Genomic DNA, 15,150 nt, shown 5'->3' with positions numbered 1-15,150 from the left:
TTATGATGGATGCAGAATTATTCACCCAGGACAATTTGCAGATTATCCACAGTCTATGTGGGCTGCTCTATACACCACTAGTACACGGAGCTGTCCTGGGTAGATGGTGTCTGGGTGATAATAAATATATCTGTATTTGCAGAATACCTGCAGGCAGCGCTCTATCAAATCAGTATACAGTGCATGTAATAATTGCAATCGCCTATAAATGATCTATATTTCCAGCCACATAAGCTCTATATTACTTGGTTCCCAGCTCGTACAGAAAATAAATATCATCTCGTTCTGTTCATATCCTGCAATGATCTATACATGGAACATCTTCTACCGTCATTGAATTTAACTTGTATGGTATATACCAGATGTCTGATTCTGATCTCATATAGATAGAATGCACGGACTGTGTGTATATCACCCAGTGCTGTTATCCCCTATAGATACCTACAGAACTAGTGCTTGTATATCAGTGATGTTATCCCCTATGTATATAACAGTACTTTGATCCTGTATTTATATACCCTGTGCTGTGTATATGAATGCTCTGATCTCCTCTACAATATACAGAGCATGCGATCCCTTCTAGACACATATAGAGCCCGTGATTTCCTATAGACACATTTAGAGCCTGTGATCACCTATAGTCTGCGATCTACCTTAGACACAGAGCATGTGCTGTGATCCCCTATAGACACCTACAGTGCTGTGATCCCCTATAGACACATAGCCTGTGCTGTGATCCCCTATAGACACAGAGCCAGTGCTGTGATCCCCCATAGACACAGAGCCAGTACTGTGCTCCCCTATAGACACAGAGCATGTGCTGTGATCCCCTATAGACACACACAGTGCTGTGATCCCCTATAGACACAGAGCCTGTGCTGTGATTCCCTATAGACACAGATCCTGTGCAGTGATCCCCTATAGACACAGAGCCTGTGCTGTGATCCCCTATAGACACACACACAGTGCTGTGATCCCCTATAGACACAGATCCTGTGCAGTGATTCCCTATAGACACAGATCCTGTGTAGTGATCCCCTATAGACACAGATCCTGTGCAGTGATCCCCTACAGACACAGTGATCCCCATAGACACAGATCCTGTGCAGTGATCCCCATAGACACAGATCCTGTGCAGTGATCCCTACAGACAGTGATCCCCATAGACACAGATCCTGTGCAGTGATCCCCTACAGACACAGTGATCCCCATAGACACAGATCCTGTGCAGTGATCCCCTACAGACAGTGATCCCCATAGACACAGATCCTGTGCAGTGATCCCCATAGACACAGCTCCTGCGCTCTCCCATACACTGTCTCCCAGCTCTGTACAGCGTTCTGCTGGCAGTGACGCAGGAGGGGGGCGTGTCCCCGGCGCTCTATATAAGGGGCTGCAGGCAGCCTCAGCAGTCAGACAGCTCCTCTCCAGTCTCAGTGCTGCACATATGCTCAGTGACAGACTCACAGCCATGATCAAGAAGATGTGTCCCAATGACTCTGAGCTCAACATCCCGGCCAAGAACTGTTACCGCATGGTCATCCTGGGCTCCTCCAAGGTGGGCAAGACCTCCATCGTGTCCCGCTTCCTGAGCGGCCGCTTCGAGGAGCAGTACACCCCGACCATAGAGGACTTCCACCGCAAGTTCTACAGCATCCGAGGGGAGATGTACCAGCTGGACATCCTGGACACCTCCGGCAATCACCCCTTCCCAGCCATGCGTAGACTGTCCATCCTCACTGGTGAGTCCCAGCTCCATGCAAATTATATATATGCCCTGTCTGCAGAGACTGTATATGTAGTATTTATATTATTGTTCTATTACTGCAGCCATAGATCAGAGATAGATGACTTGTGCATCCAAGACAGCTAGATAACCACAAGTCCCAGCAAGCCATAGGGGTGTCTTGTCTCTGATGGCTTTTAATGCACTTTATAAATCGTTATATGGGAGATCACTGCCTTTATTCAGCTGAAATCTGGTCGTGGTTCAATTACCATAAAGTCGTGAGAACCTCAGACCTTGTCAGCCAGCACTTGGCATTAGTTTGCATCTCAAGGATGAATGATCAGTGGTGTATTCATGTTTAAGAGGCTCCTTACACTGATACTAACCTGTGTCTTCCTTGCCTCCAGGTGATGTGTTCATATTGGTCTTCAGTCTGGACAACAGGGATTCCTTTGAGGAGGTCCAACGTTTAAAGCAACAAATCATTGAGACCAAGTCCTGCTTGAAGAACAAGACCAAGGAGGACGTAGACGTTCCTCTGGTCATCTGTGGCAACAAGGGGGACCGGGACTTCTACAGGGAGGTCCAGGCTCATGAGATCGAGCAGTTGGTCGGGGTGGACAATAAATGTTCTTACTTTGAAGTCTCCGCTAAGAAGAACTCCCACCTGGATGAAATGTTTCAGGCTTTATTTACCATGGCCAAGCTCCCCAGCGAGATGAGCCCGGACCTCCACCGCAAAGTGTCCGTCCAGTACTGTGAGATCTTGCACAAAAAGTCCATCAAGGGAAAGAAAGTCAAGGAGGATGGGAATGCCTACGGCATCGTAGCTCCTTTTGCCCGCAGACCCAGCATCCACAGTGACTTGATGTACATAAGAGAGAAGGCTATCGGTGGCCAGAGTAAGGATAAGGAGAGGTGTGTCATAAGCTAGGGTTGACATCTGTGCAGCCGAGAAGGCTTTATAAATATATACATAGAGAAACAAAAGATCTGGGCATTTTGAAGACGCCGAGCCAAGGAGGCATGTCCGTAAAGGGGGATCCACTTGTCCCCCTCGTGCCTTCTGCTGGTTAGTCGGACCTCCAAGGCTGATGTGGAACGTAGAGGCCAGCCTTGTAAGAGCTGATTGTGGACAGTGATCAGAGAACTGTGAAGGAACAGACAACGGGAGGTGTATATTGACTTGGTACATGTTGATTTTCCGCTGACTACTTGGGAGTTATACTCTGCCCTCCCCCGTGGGGGTTAATGTCGGGACGGAGTATTAAGGAGCAGTAGGAAGACCATGGACTATGTATACTGTCCGAGGACTTGATTTTTTTTGTTTACATTGTGCCTTGTGCAATCTGCTGAAGTATTGTAAATGGATCTGAACAAATCCACCTGTTTATACTTTGTTATACATTTCATTGTCATGTCTCATTTTTATTTTTTTACAAAATAAAACAATTGAAATATATACTTGTGTCCTATTCCTTGTGCAGCCCTATAAATGTTTTTTCCCCACCAATATAAAAAAAATAAACAAACCCCCTTTGTAGTAAATAAGATCAGCATTAAGCAGCTATAGCTGTTGTGAAACTTATACTTTAATCTATTATGTACATTTTCCTTATAGCTACATGTAAACTCAATGTTTAATCGTTAATTCTACCATGAAAACAACTGCATGTCTATCTGACCACATAGGTGTAGGAGGTATACACAATAAATGTGAAAATATTAGTATACTTATTAGTCTTATGTCCCTAGGAGCCAATGATCTACTGCAGACTACGATGATTATATAGCAAAAGCATGTTCTGTACGTCGCTGTAGTATTTATTTATTGTTTTTAAATACAAGAGGTGAAGAGCTCGTTTTACATTTTAATCTAAAATGGTATTTAATCTGTTCAATGTGTGTCCCTGCTGCTGAAATTCACTATAATCGGTAAAGAAACTTTCCTGATGTTCCAATAACACATCACACAAATGTCATTTAACTTCAATGAAGTAAGAAATGAATAAAGCAGGTTTAGCTTGTCACACAGCGCCACCAACTGGCCATATAGTGAAATGTCAATATTTGAAAACCAAGGTTAACTTTGAGAACTTAATACAGCTGTAAATGAAGGTTTAGGCAACTTCTGACTCTTGCTGCTATGAGTGCCAGCCTATGAGACCCTGGTACATCAACAGGTGTAACACAGGCAGAGCTAATCTCTCTCTGTCCCATATTGCATTACACATATTCGGTGTCAGGCTTATTAGATATTCATTTTTTCGTCTATCAGACCACTAGATCTGCACAGGGATTAATGCAGCTGCCTCTGAACAATCTAGTTTGATGTGTTCTACACATGTTTAATGCAGATCGTTAAACCCGCTTGTAAAAGCTTATGTCAAAGTAGTATTGTTGGTGGACGCGATGTTGTGGTTCAGAGCAGGTTACGGCGGTCCTGTAGAAGGGAGTTTAGCCTGTAATAGTTATATTAAACTGTAAACCTGTTTATTTGCTGGAATATGGCTGACTGTGTAATTAAATACATTAATATACATTTATTGAACCAATGGGCCACTGCGCTATACAGGTGTCAAAGGCAATAACAAAATAAAATAAAAAATTGTTGTGCAATAAACCATATAGAAGTTATTTCCCCTGTTGGAATAAACAATAAAAAAATTACAAAAATGATAACTGTTACATATACATATATATATATATATCTGCAGCTGTTGTGGCCAATGACTACTAGTGGGGATCATTTACATTTTATATTATTCTGAAATATATCAGAATTTATTCATGAACGTAAAAACTGGGGACTGCCAGTAAATGTCCCTAAATTTATCAGTAACAATCTTTATAAGGCTTGGCAACCCTCTTCACACATTATTGTACTAGTTAAGATTGAGTTGATGAGAAACGTAGAGTAACTTTCTAAAACAGAAACAATCCTTAGTGTCTAGTCTTACAATCTAATAGTAAAAGGCCTGATAGCACATCCAGGGGTTTAAATGGCTGTATGCAGCCATAGGTACCTCAGTTTGTGCAAGAAAACTAAATACCGATCAATTTGTCTCTACAAAAAGCCCTGGTGCCCCCAGTTGCCATGCCCAGCAGGGTGTAATAGATTATTACTGTGGGTTAGTGATCACCCTTCGTAGGATGTGAATGGGCAAGTGTTGTATTTGTTTAGGACGCGGCCAGGTGGAGACCAAGAAAATTGTTTAGGTAATTACAGAATGTTATTTTTCACAAGTGCAGCTTTAAGTCTTTACACCTGCATTAGATATCTTAGTGGTTCAGTACAATAAATATAATTTTTTTTAATGTATTTATTTACACAGACTATATCATCAGCCATAGTCCAGCACATACAGATGTAAAGGGTACAGGCTGCACAGAAACACCCTTATGTAAAGCAGACAGGACTTGCCCAGGACACCAGGTCCACCAACACTATTATTTTGACTTCTGGTTTTACAAGTGGGTGTACCACGCTGCATTAGACATGTGCCCGGGATGACTGGTAGAGCTCTGCCGCGTGGTGCAGCCTCCACCCTGGATATTAATCTGTCTTTTACAGCAGCAGTTAATTTGTTACTCCCACTAACAATATAACTGCCTCCTATGTGTGTTATTATGTTCTCTGTAATCCTCGGCTTCTCCCTGTACTGTGTGTGGGATTAAATAATAAAACTCATGTCACATTATAACCACTCACTTTAGTGTAATGCTGCAGTTACTTTAACCCTCTCGCCCGTGACGCTGGCAGCGGTATCATATGGACAAGAGGCATCAATGACACAAGAACTATCCATCCCCCTCCCGGGGAAATGTTTCTCAGTGATATATGAAATGGAGATGTGAGGCCAGGTAAGCACTGACAAAACTTTCCTGTCAGCTTTATACAGTGGTGGCAGCCATTTTGGGAGCTGAACCAATGTTCCAGCTGTGAACTATTCCCCAGTGAAGTGATTGGCCCATCATGAATGAATAAGGTTGGTTTCGTGTAAATATTGGTTTAGCTTACAATATGGCTGCTTCCATGGTGTTTAGTTGATACGTAAGCATTAAGGTCTTCGTGAATCTTAAAGGTGAAGAATATCCCAATGGTTCAACAAATTGACTTAACACTAGGGCTGGAGAGCGTTACAATAATGAGTCTGCAGGCAACAGTGAAACATGGTGGAGGTTCCCTGCAAGTTTGGGGCTGCATTGGGAGTGATGATATGGTACCCACAGAGCCCTGATCTCATCATCATCGAGGCTGTCTGGCATTACATGAAGAGACAGAAGGATTTGAGCAAGCCTACATCAACAAGATCTGTGGTTAGTTCTCCAAGATGTTTGGAACAACGTCCCTGCCAAATTCCTTCAAAAACTGTGTGCAAGTGTACCTAGAAGAATTGAAGCTTTGATGCCGTTTTGAAGGCAAAGGGTGGTCACACCAAGTATTCATTTGATTTAGATTACTCTTCTGTTTATTCACTTTGCCTTTTGTTGATTGATAAACATAAACAATTAACACTTCTATATTTGAAACCATTCCTACTTTGTAGAATTTTTTCCACACCTTCCTAAAACTTTTTTTGGATAGTACTGTACATCAGAGCTAGGGGCCCTTACACCTCTGCAGTACAACATGGTACATTGTTAAAAAAAAAAAAAAAAAAAGTTAAAGTTTCCAAAACAAAGCAAATTACGCAAGGTGAAAATTAGACATGTATTTACTGACTATAACATGTTCTATGGAGAATCTTTTTCTTTTACTATTAATGAGTGATGTCACAAATGTAGTCGGTCTTTATCGAAGCGAGGTAAATTATTTTGACAAGGATAAAAAAATTAAAGATGATTTTCAAGTATCTGGAACCGAAGGTGATGTTCACTTACATTTTGGAGAGAATGGAGGTCAATCTGGGATCATGAGTGGGATAGAAACAGTACAGACGGAACATCACTAAATACGCTGACCATGACTTACTATGGGATGGAAAGTACGGTTGGAGAGGTTGGTGACGTTCAGGATATAACCCCCCCACTCCCTCCCTCAGAACTCGTTCATGTATCTTCTATCTCTCGTCAGTAAGCCATCAAGCACTCGATACAAGACATTGAGTGCTGTAAACAATGCACAGTGACTAATGGAGAGTACAGCTCAGTCCATATAGCAATGCTGAATATTAGTCATCCACACACTCAGCCCATCCAGACTCTGTGCTGCATCTGAGGCACACTGACAATTAGGTTACCTCACAGAATTATGACATGTCTAATGGCACTTCCTCTCCTTGTACAATTTCTTCCAAGCACTTTCATTTGGGGACATGTAAATTATATACTACTCATAGTTCATTAACGTAATCATTGACGTCTTAAGATAAAAGGGCCAGGCTTGCAGGGAACAATGCCAACAACCAATATAAAAATTAAATGGCCGACTTGGATGACGGATAGAAAAGCTATTATCTTCTGTCAAACATGGTGGAGACAGCCATTTCTTGTCAGAAGGCAACCAATCACTTCGTTAGGATCCTTATGAATATTAGTCATAAGGGGAGGTCACCGTTTCCTAGCGATTTGATAGGCTGCATGCTCCTGTATATTGGTTCAGAGCACAAAATGGCTGCCGTCACTGTGCGTAAATGGCTGGGGCTCCTTAAAGCGGAACTTTCCTAACTGACAAGACTCTGGCAACTTCTCTGGTTTTATGGTTGCTTAAATGTATAATGACCCTTACTTAAGATTCCTCCAATGCAATGCGCAGTTTATGTTGGCATGTTCAGATCTGTGAGGCAAAATTACTTCCGTTCCTCGCTCACACCCATTAATTACCTCATAGGAGAGATTACTTAATGGTTTATAATCACAGCATGAAACACCCAATCTTGGAAAAACACTGAGCACAATTTTACAGACACTCTGCCATGTGTATTTCAAAACAATATATATATAAAAAAAACAAACAAACATGACAGATCTAACATGGAGCATTCATATGGGAGTTCAATGTGTCTCATTCCAGACACTGCAAATGTGATCCAACAGTTCTGCAATGCTGTGTTCTGGGTGCAATTATCTGCTTCCGTGTTATTCTCCACGGAGGGGTTACGTTGTTGAGCGGATCCCGTAGTCTTATGGCCACAGGCGGAATCTCAGGAACTATCCTCCGGTTTCTCATCTGGAAGAGATTCCCTGATTGGCTGTCTTCTTACACCACAGCCCTGGCGGGAGAGTCTGCGGCTCCCGACTCCGCCCCCCTCCCGTGTTAACGAGACCGTGACACGGGCCTTAATCTTTGGGGATCTCGAACATGCAGAGCCCCTTGTACTTCTGCAGCAGCTCGTTCTTGGTCTGCACCTGCGCTCGCAGGCTCTGGAGGTGCTGCTGCTGCTGTTCTGGGCTCATGTCGATCCCCGACATGTTGTTAACGCGCTTCCTCATTACCTGAAACTTGTTCTTCAGCTCGTTCAGCTCCTGGTAAACATCCTGGCTGTCTTTGTCCATGCTAGAGGAAGAGAAAGGAAGGTTTTAGAAGGATGCAGCTTTTTCAGCAACGAAACCGCAGCTGGTTGTAGTTATTAAAAGAGGGTCGTGAATTACTTGCCTGCACCACGACTTATGCACAGATGTAACAGGTGCAGAAAAGTAACACAAAATGGACTTTGAAGTGGTGACGTCTTTTAAGCAGTTTTGTACATTTACATCCCAAGTACAAATTCCACTTTGACCTATTCTGCAATACACAAGAATATTCTGGGGGGGCTTATCTACATTTTCACCTCTCTCAGATCCCATAATGTTCAGATACACCCTGCCTTAGGTAGCACCAATGTTGGAAAACAGCTTAGGGAAGAATACTGAACACTGTTATTGGATCCGTTATCTGAAAACTAGTTATCCATAGAGTTCTGGAAACCATCAAGTAAATAATTAATTATTTTCTTTAATAATAGACATAAGTACAATCACTGAACGTTTCTTTATCTAGTCACTGTGAGGAGAATTAAAATCAATAAGAAAAAAAAGCCAAATGCCAGGGACAGTTTGGGAAAAACCTATGGATAATTCACATATATATATATATATATATATATAAATAAAATATACTGATTCAGTCATAGCGTCAACCTGCATAATGCCAGTGTAGGCCATTGCTCCAAGAACAGCTGCAGGGTGCACAATGGTTAGCATTGCTGCCTCACAGCGCTGGGGTTATGAGTTCGATTCCAGGCAGACTCTCGCAGCTTTTGCGTACGTTTCCTCCGGGTGCTGCAGTTTTCTCCCGCTCTATAAAAACATACTAGTAGGCCAATAGTCTGCTGACAAAATGGACCCTTGTCCGTATGTGTGTAAGGAAATTGAGACTAAGCTCTAACGGGGCAGGGAGTGATGAGAATGAGGACACATCCTCTGTACAACGCTGCGTAATATAAATGCCGCTATATAAAAGATGGAAGACTCAGTCAATAACCAGCAGAGTGGCAGATGAGTCTATTGTAACATAGGCAAGAGATTTAGAAAGCCGGATTCACAATTATCCTTTAATTTCTGTATAACGCACTAAATGTAACACACTAAAGAGAGCAGGTAATCTGCGTCCTTTAAATTAGATTTTGAGCTGAAATCAAGATATCCGTTGGTTGCAACCTCCGATCCTGTACGTGGAACGGCCACGGCTGCGGATTAGCGGATTAGCGGATACCGCTTTGCACTTACACTTATGTAAACTCGCTTGTTTTTATAGTGAAAAGTTTATCCTGTGCAGGCTGAACGCTGGATCTAGATAGAGATCTGCTGCCAGATGGAAGCTATTGTCTTTCATATGCATTCTTTAGAGGCCTACGCAAAGGGGACTTATTCAGAGCAATCGATTCATATTTAATTTCTGCCTTATAAATATCTTTCCAGTCACCTGGGGGCTGCTAGCGGGCAACGTGACGGCTTTGTTGTGTTACTCAGACACCCAGACAAATAAGAGATTGGATCTGAGCGTTGAGAGGTGAAAATCAGGCGTGGGGAACCTGTGCCCATCTGTCCCTGCTGGGACTTGTAGTTCCACACAGACAGAGAGCCAGAGATAGACTGGCATTCTAATATAATCTGCTTTAATCTGTATCTATTTTGGGAAGGGGGTTGCCCTCACTGGAGCGGACTTCTGTGGCCTAAGTCTGTGTTTTGGTTTGCAGGGTAACTAGAGGAACATGCATGCTAAGCTAACAGACCAAACTGAAACAGTACATATTGAGACTATTGCTATACTACTCGTGTGAAGAAACATAACTTGCATTTATGTTAAACTTATGGCAATCAGTTTGGGTGGGGTTAGTCTTTTAAGTACACCTATGCAGACATGCTATTTATGTATGCACAGCATAATTCATTTAACTGACTTGGCAATTATTTACACCATACGGACTTAAAACATGAACACCATTAGGGGCACTGAAGGAAAAGCTTCACAACTATTTATCTAGAAGATGTTTTGAGGACAGTAATGCAGTTTTAGGTTGGGGCCAACAAGTTTAAGATGCGCCTCTTGCTTGCGTTCAGCGACGGCAGCCATTTTGTGGACTGGACTAGCATTCATGAGAATGGGTGGGAAGGGGGGGAATATTCTACCCATAATCCTGTAGTCTTGACACGTGTTTAGTAAATCAGCAAATCTCATGCAGTACTTTGACTTTAAACTATAATTTATCCTTAGGAGAACACCAAATAACCTAGTTCAGACAGAGGTCAATATAAACAGCAGTATAGGGAGAAGCAGGTATATTAAAATAATTGCTGCCAAACCATCGGGAATGTTTAATTAGTACAAAAGGGAATGTTTCATTAGTACAAAATGCTAATTCGATAGCATTACAATGAAGATTATCTTTATAATAAGTATGCTTATCATGAGCATTTGTTATAAGGACATATATTACCGTTATTAATTTATGCAAATGAAGGTATTCTCAGCAAAGTATTTACACAAGTTCATATGTTGAAAATGTCTGACGTCTTTAGTGCAATGAAATGCTGGGTCCGTACTGGCACCAGGACACTGTTTACAATGCCAGCGTATGTTATAAACAGGAAACAGTTTGGGAAATTGCTCTTAAACCTAATTATCCGACACAGGCTCTGGACGTTACGTCTTATAGGAGAACCGACAGCTATAGACAGTGGAAACAGCCATTTTGTGGGCTGAAGCAACATTCAGCTTATCGATTCATTATCAACTAGTGAACTTGCTGAGGTACTGTGTACAATGATTGCACTAAATTCTACTGAACTGAGGCTGAATGTGGTTTTGGCCCTTAAAAAGTCAATTTTAAATGAAAAAAGTACAAAATGTTCATATATATTTTTCAGCTGAATGGAATGAAAATTGCAACTCATTCGCTTTAATCTATCGTGTGACTGCAATTGTAGATTGCTCAGAACTTGTGTGCGTCAAGTGGTAATCAATAGGCTGTTCTGACAAGAGCACTTATACTTGGGGTTGCTGTGACTCATGACAGGAAGCAGGTAGGTCAGAGTGCGCCATTTTACCACATAAAAACGGCATTTTCAATTTTATAAAGAGCGTTTCCACTCATAACAGGCTCTATTTAATAAACCGGTGCAGTCAGAGCACAGGCTGTAACCCGGTGTCAGGTTCCACTAGTCCGCTAAATGCAGGTATTGGATCGGTTGCTATGGGTTACAACATGGTTGCTTTCGACCGGGTCATTAAATATTCACCAATAACATATACAGGGCTTCTCTGAGGGTAATAACAGGGCACAGAGTTCAAATCAGATGCAACTATAAAGAAGTTATAGGCAAGCGCGCGATGGAGAAACTAATTTCCCAAAATGTAAAAAGGACAATACCACTTTATATTATCTTTGTATGTCTGAAACTCTTAAACCCCAATGGCTCTTATCCAACAGTAGATACAATCTGATCCTCCGATCAAGGCTCTACCCCCACCGAGGGCCTGGAGTAACATCTTCATCTTTCAGCCATTATAACAAGGGGGATCCTGTAATATGTGTATATTAGTAAAGCAAAAAGGAATTTTACTATTAATGCAAAACCAGGAGTCCCACAGCTGAATCTAAAATTAAAAAAAGGTTTGTTCACTTGTGGACAGGAATCCTCATTGTTTCACCATCAGCATCAGATTTTGGCTAGGACATGTGTTCTGCACCTCTGAGCCGTCCCATCTGGCAGCATGGACTGTATGACAGAATTATATGTGCAGAACACCCTGAGCACCGGTGATGAAATTGCCGCACTGTAGACCAATGACATTATAATAATATATTAAAATTATAATAATAGTCTAAGCTACACTAATGAACAGCGGCTCATCACATAGATGATTGCTGGCACCGTGGTTAATGTCAGCTCCGCTCCAGCATATACAGACAGCTAACACAACAACTCACAGCGCTGGGGCCGTAGGTTTAATACTGACCAGGGCCCTGTGTCGTGTTTGTAAGCTCTCTCTATGTATACCTGGGTTTCTTCCGGGTGCTCTGCTTTCCTCCCACACTTCAAACCCATCCTGGTAGGTTAATTGGCTGCTAACGTGTGGGTGATGATTTGCTCTTGCTAACTCCAGCCCATGTATATTAATGCATAAAACAAGTACTGTGCTATGCCTTTCCTCACAAACATTATACTAATTTGGGGAGGGGATGAATGAATGGTAGGAAACACTGTGTATTTTGAGGAGTTTGTTTAGATGAAATATATATATATATATATATATATATATATATATAGATATAGAGAGAGAGAGATAGTATATATATAGTTTAATATATATATATATATATGTATAGCATAGTATATATATATATATATATATATATATATATATCTCTCTCTACTATATAAATGCCTAGTGGCGTGTGTGTAAAAAAACAAAAAACAAGCTGCAGCGCCACCTGCTGGGCAGAGTTATACACTGAACTATATATTTCTTGAAGGAGTATCATGCACGGGTTAACTGACCTACTAAATTCTTAGTGTGTGTGTGGGGAAAAAAAAACTCAAAAAAGGGCTGAAATTTGCTATACTGACATTATTGACGAGTTGAGGGGTCAAACTCATTTTTGTGAAGCTGGAAATGGGGCGGGGCCTAAATCGCCCCGCCCTAACATCGCCCCGGGGAACAAACATTTTCTAGATCCGTCCCTGCATGTGTAGCGGCGTGTGTTAGTGTGTGTGTGGAAAAAACTATTTTCTCAGAAAGGGCTCATCCAATTGACCTGAAATTTGGTATACTGACATTATTTGACAAAAAAAATTAGAATAGTGAAGTCAGTTAACTTTCATCATCCCCCTTCCCCCCGTGGGAGGGGTAGTAAAGCCTAAATTTACGAGTTGTAGGCTCAAAATCATTTTCGTGAGGTAATAATTACCTCGTGTAGTATATTACTGTGCTACCCGCCTTCCTAACACCTACTATTACTACTCACGCTCTACTGACAAGTCAGCAAAAAATTAATACTGACGCTTTCCTTCCGGAATGCCAAGGCACAGATTAAGATTGAAAGTTGGAAGCATTATTATGCTATTGAGAAATCTGAATGTTAAGAGAGGACTGTGCAATGGCACTCGACTAGTAGTGACAGCACTGAAAACGAATATGATACAAGCAGAAGTTTTGACTGGCTCTGCTAAAGGAGAGAAGGTGATGATACCTCGGATTGACTTATGTCCATCCGAAACAGGACTGCCGTTTAAGCTAAGATGGCAGCAGTTACCTTTGAAGGCGGCATTTGCTATGACCATTAACAAGTCACAGGGTCAAACACTTGACCGTGTGGGTATTTATTTACCAGAGCCTGTTTTTGGTCATGGACAATTGTATGTCGCATTTTCACGAGTACGGAGAAGCAGTGATGTGAAAGTGCAGGTTATGAATACTGCCCTTCAAGGAAGACTGATTGAGCACAGCGATAAGGTGTTTAGCAAAAACGTGTATCGAGAGGTTTTAGAACAGTAAGACGATGGAGATGAAGGATGTGGCGATGAAGATGAAGGATGAGGTGATGGAGAAAAATGATGAGGTGGTGACATGTGGACAAAACCACGTTAAAAAAGGGCGCTTACGTCGGGAAGTAACGCTCTTCCCCTTAGGAGGCCTGGCCTAGCCCCAAATGCATGACAAGAACCTTTTTAACACCTTAAGTAGCTTGATGTGACTAGAATGCATGAGTATCATGCACGGGTTAACTTGTATGTATATATATATATATATATATATATATATATATATATATATATGCACACACACACATATATATATACACACATATATTTCCTGCTGCCTATTCCAATATACTTAATGGCCACTGGCTGACAGCTTATTGCTGTCCAGTTGTTGCTGAACTACCAGTACCAGCAACGCCCCTAACTCGCAGGGCATGCTGGGACTTGTAGTTCCAACCCATTCTAATCCTGGGAAAGTACAATGAGCGGCCATCACTTGCAAATCGACCTAGTCTCTGAAGAAGACGCGGGGAAGTCGCCTCTGCAGCGCTTCTAACGCAGCAGAATCGCAGTTGTCACCGCGCATGCGCAGAGGCTGCCCGCCGGGTAGAGGAGCACTTACCATTTGATAATGTCGTGGACCAGCGGTAAGAACGTGTACTCTTCTTCCTCCTCCTCGGGGGCCTCCTCCTCCTCTTCTTCCTCCTCGGGCTCCTCGCCTGCCCTCGCCGGGCCACCGGTAGCCATTTCTTTTCTTTTCCCCCTCACCCCCCGGTGACAATCGAAGAACTGCGTCAACCTACCCGCGACACAGGCTGGATAGGGCGGTTTCGTAATGACGTAGTAGGTGCGCGACGGCGCCCTCAGTGACGTCACTGGACAATGGATTTTTATCTTTACCTTGTTTTATTACCCTTGTTATAGGCTACATCAGCAGAACGACGTCTGATCTGTAACTGTGAGGCATCTGACAGACTAGCCGTACATAGGGTAAAATAATCGGGACAGTTATCATGGGACATTACATTTGGCCATAAAAGTCCTATTTCTATGTGTGGGGTTTTACGGGGTTGACCTGGAATTCCTGAAAACGTTTCTGTTTTCTGCAACAACGTACATGATTACATAGGTCAGTGATAGCTAACCTGTGACACTCCAGGTGTTGTGAAACTACAAGCCCCAGCATGGTTTGCCAGCTATCAGCTAGTTATCTACTGGCAAAGCATGCTGGGGCTTGTAGTTTCACAACACCTGGAGTGTCACAGGTTAGCCATCACTGACATAGGTTGTCAACATTTGTACAGGGACACAGAGCAGCTACATCCACCCGTGTTACGCGGATTACTGTCTCAGTGGATCTTGGAGGACTACAAGTCCCATCATGTCATGAGATAAAAGTGTACTTTTTTTTTTGCATTTTCAATTTTTTTTTATTTTTTTTTATGCTTATG

At 42.2% G+C, this 15,150-nt stretch overlaps 2 protein-coding genes across 2 annotated transcripts; one reads left to right on the top strand and one right to left on the bottom strand.

The window, feature by feature from the left end:
- The first annotated feature begins 1,428 nt into the window (after nucleotides 1-1,428).
- On the top strand, nucleotides 1,429-3,191 carry RASD1 (ras related dexamethasone induced 1). Its single transcript, XM_075179198.1, has 2 exons — nucleotides 1,429-1,742; nucleotides 2,137-3,191. Exons 1-2 carry the CDS (start codon nucleotides 1,448-1,450, stop codon nucleotides 2,661-2,663), a joined length of 822 nt encoding a protein of 273 aa, XP_075035299.1. The 5' UTR covers nucleotides 1,429-1,447; the 3' UTR covers nucleotides 2,664-3,191.
- Nucleotides 3,192-7,606: 4,415 nt separating this feature from the next.
- Nucleotides 7,607-14,516, bottom strand: MED9 (mediator complex subunit 9). Its single transcript, XM_075179197.1, has 2 exons — nucleotides 14,322-14,516; nucleotides 7,607-8,228 (listed from the first exon to the last, which is right to left on the bottom strand). The coding sequence occupies exons 1-2, from the start codon at nucleotides 14,444-14,446 to the stop codon at nucleotides 8,012-8,014; spliced, it is 342 nt and encodes a 113-aa protein (XP_075035298.1). The 5' UTR covers nucleotides 14,447-14,516; the 3' UTR covers nucleotides 7,607-8,011.
- Between the last annotated feature and the right edge of the window lie 634 nt (nucleotides 14,517-15,150).

The sequence above is a fragment of the Mixophyes fleayi genome, chromosome 7 (assembly GCF_038048845.1).
Source record: "Mixophyes fleayi isolate aMixFle1 chromosome 7, aMixFle1.hap1, whole genome shotgun sequence".
NCBI classification, from domain to species: Eukaryota; Metazoa; Chordata; class Amphibia; order Anura; family Limnodynastidae; genus Mixophyes; species Mixophyes fleayi.
This window is presented reverse-complemented; position numbering and strand designations above follow the sequence as displayed.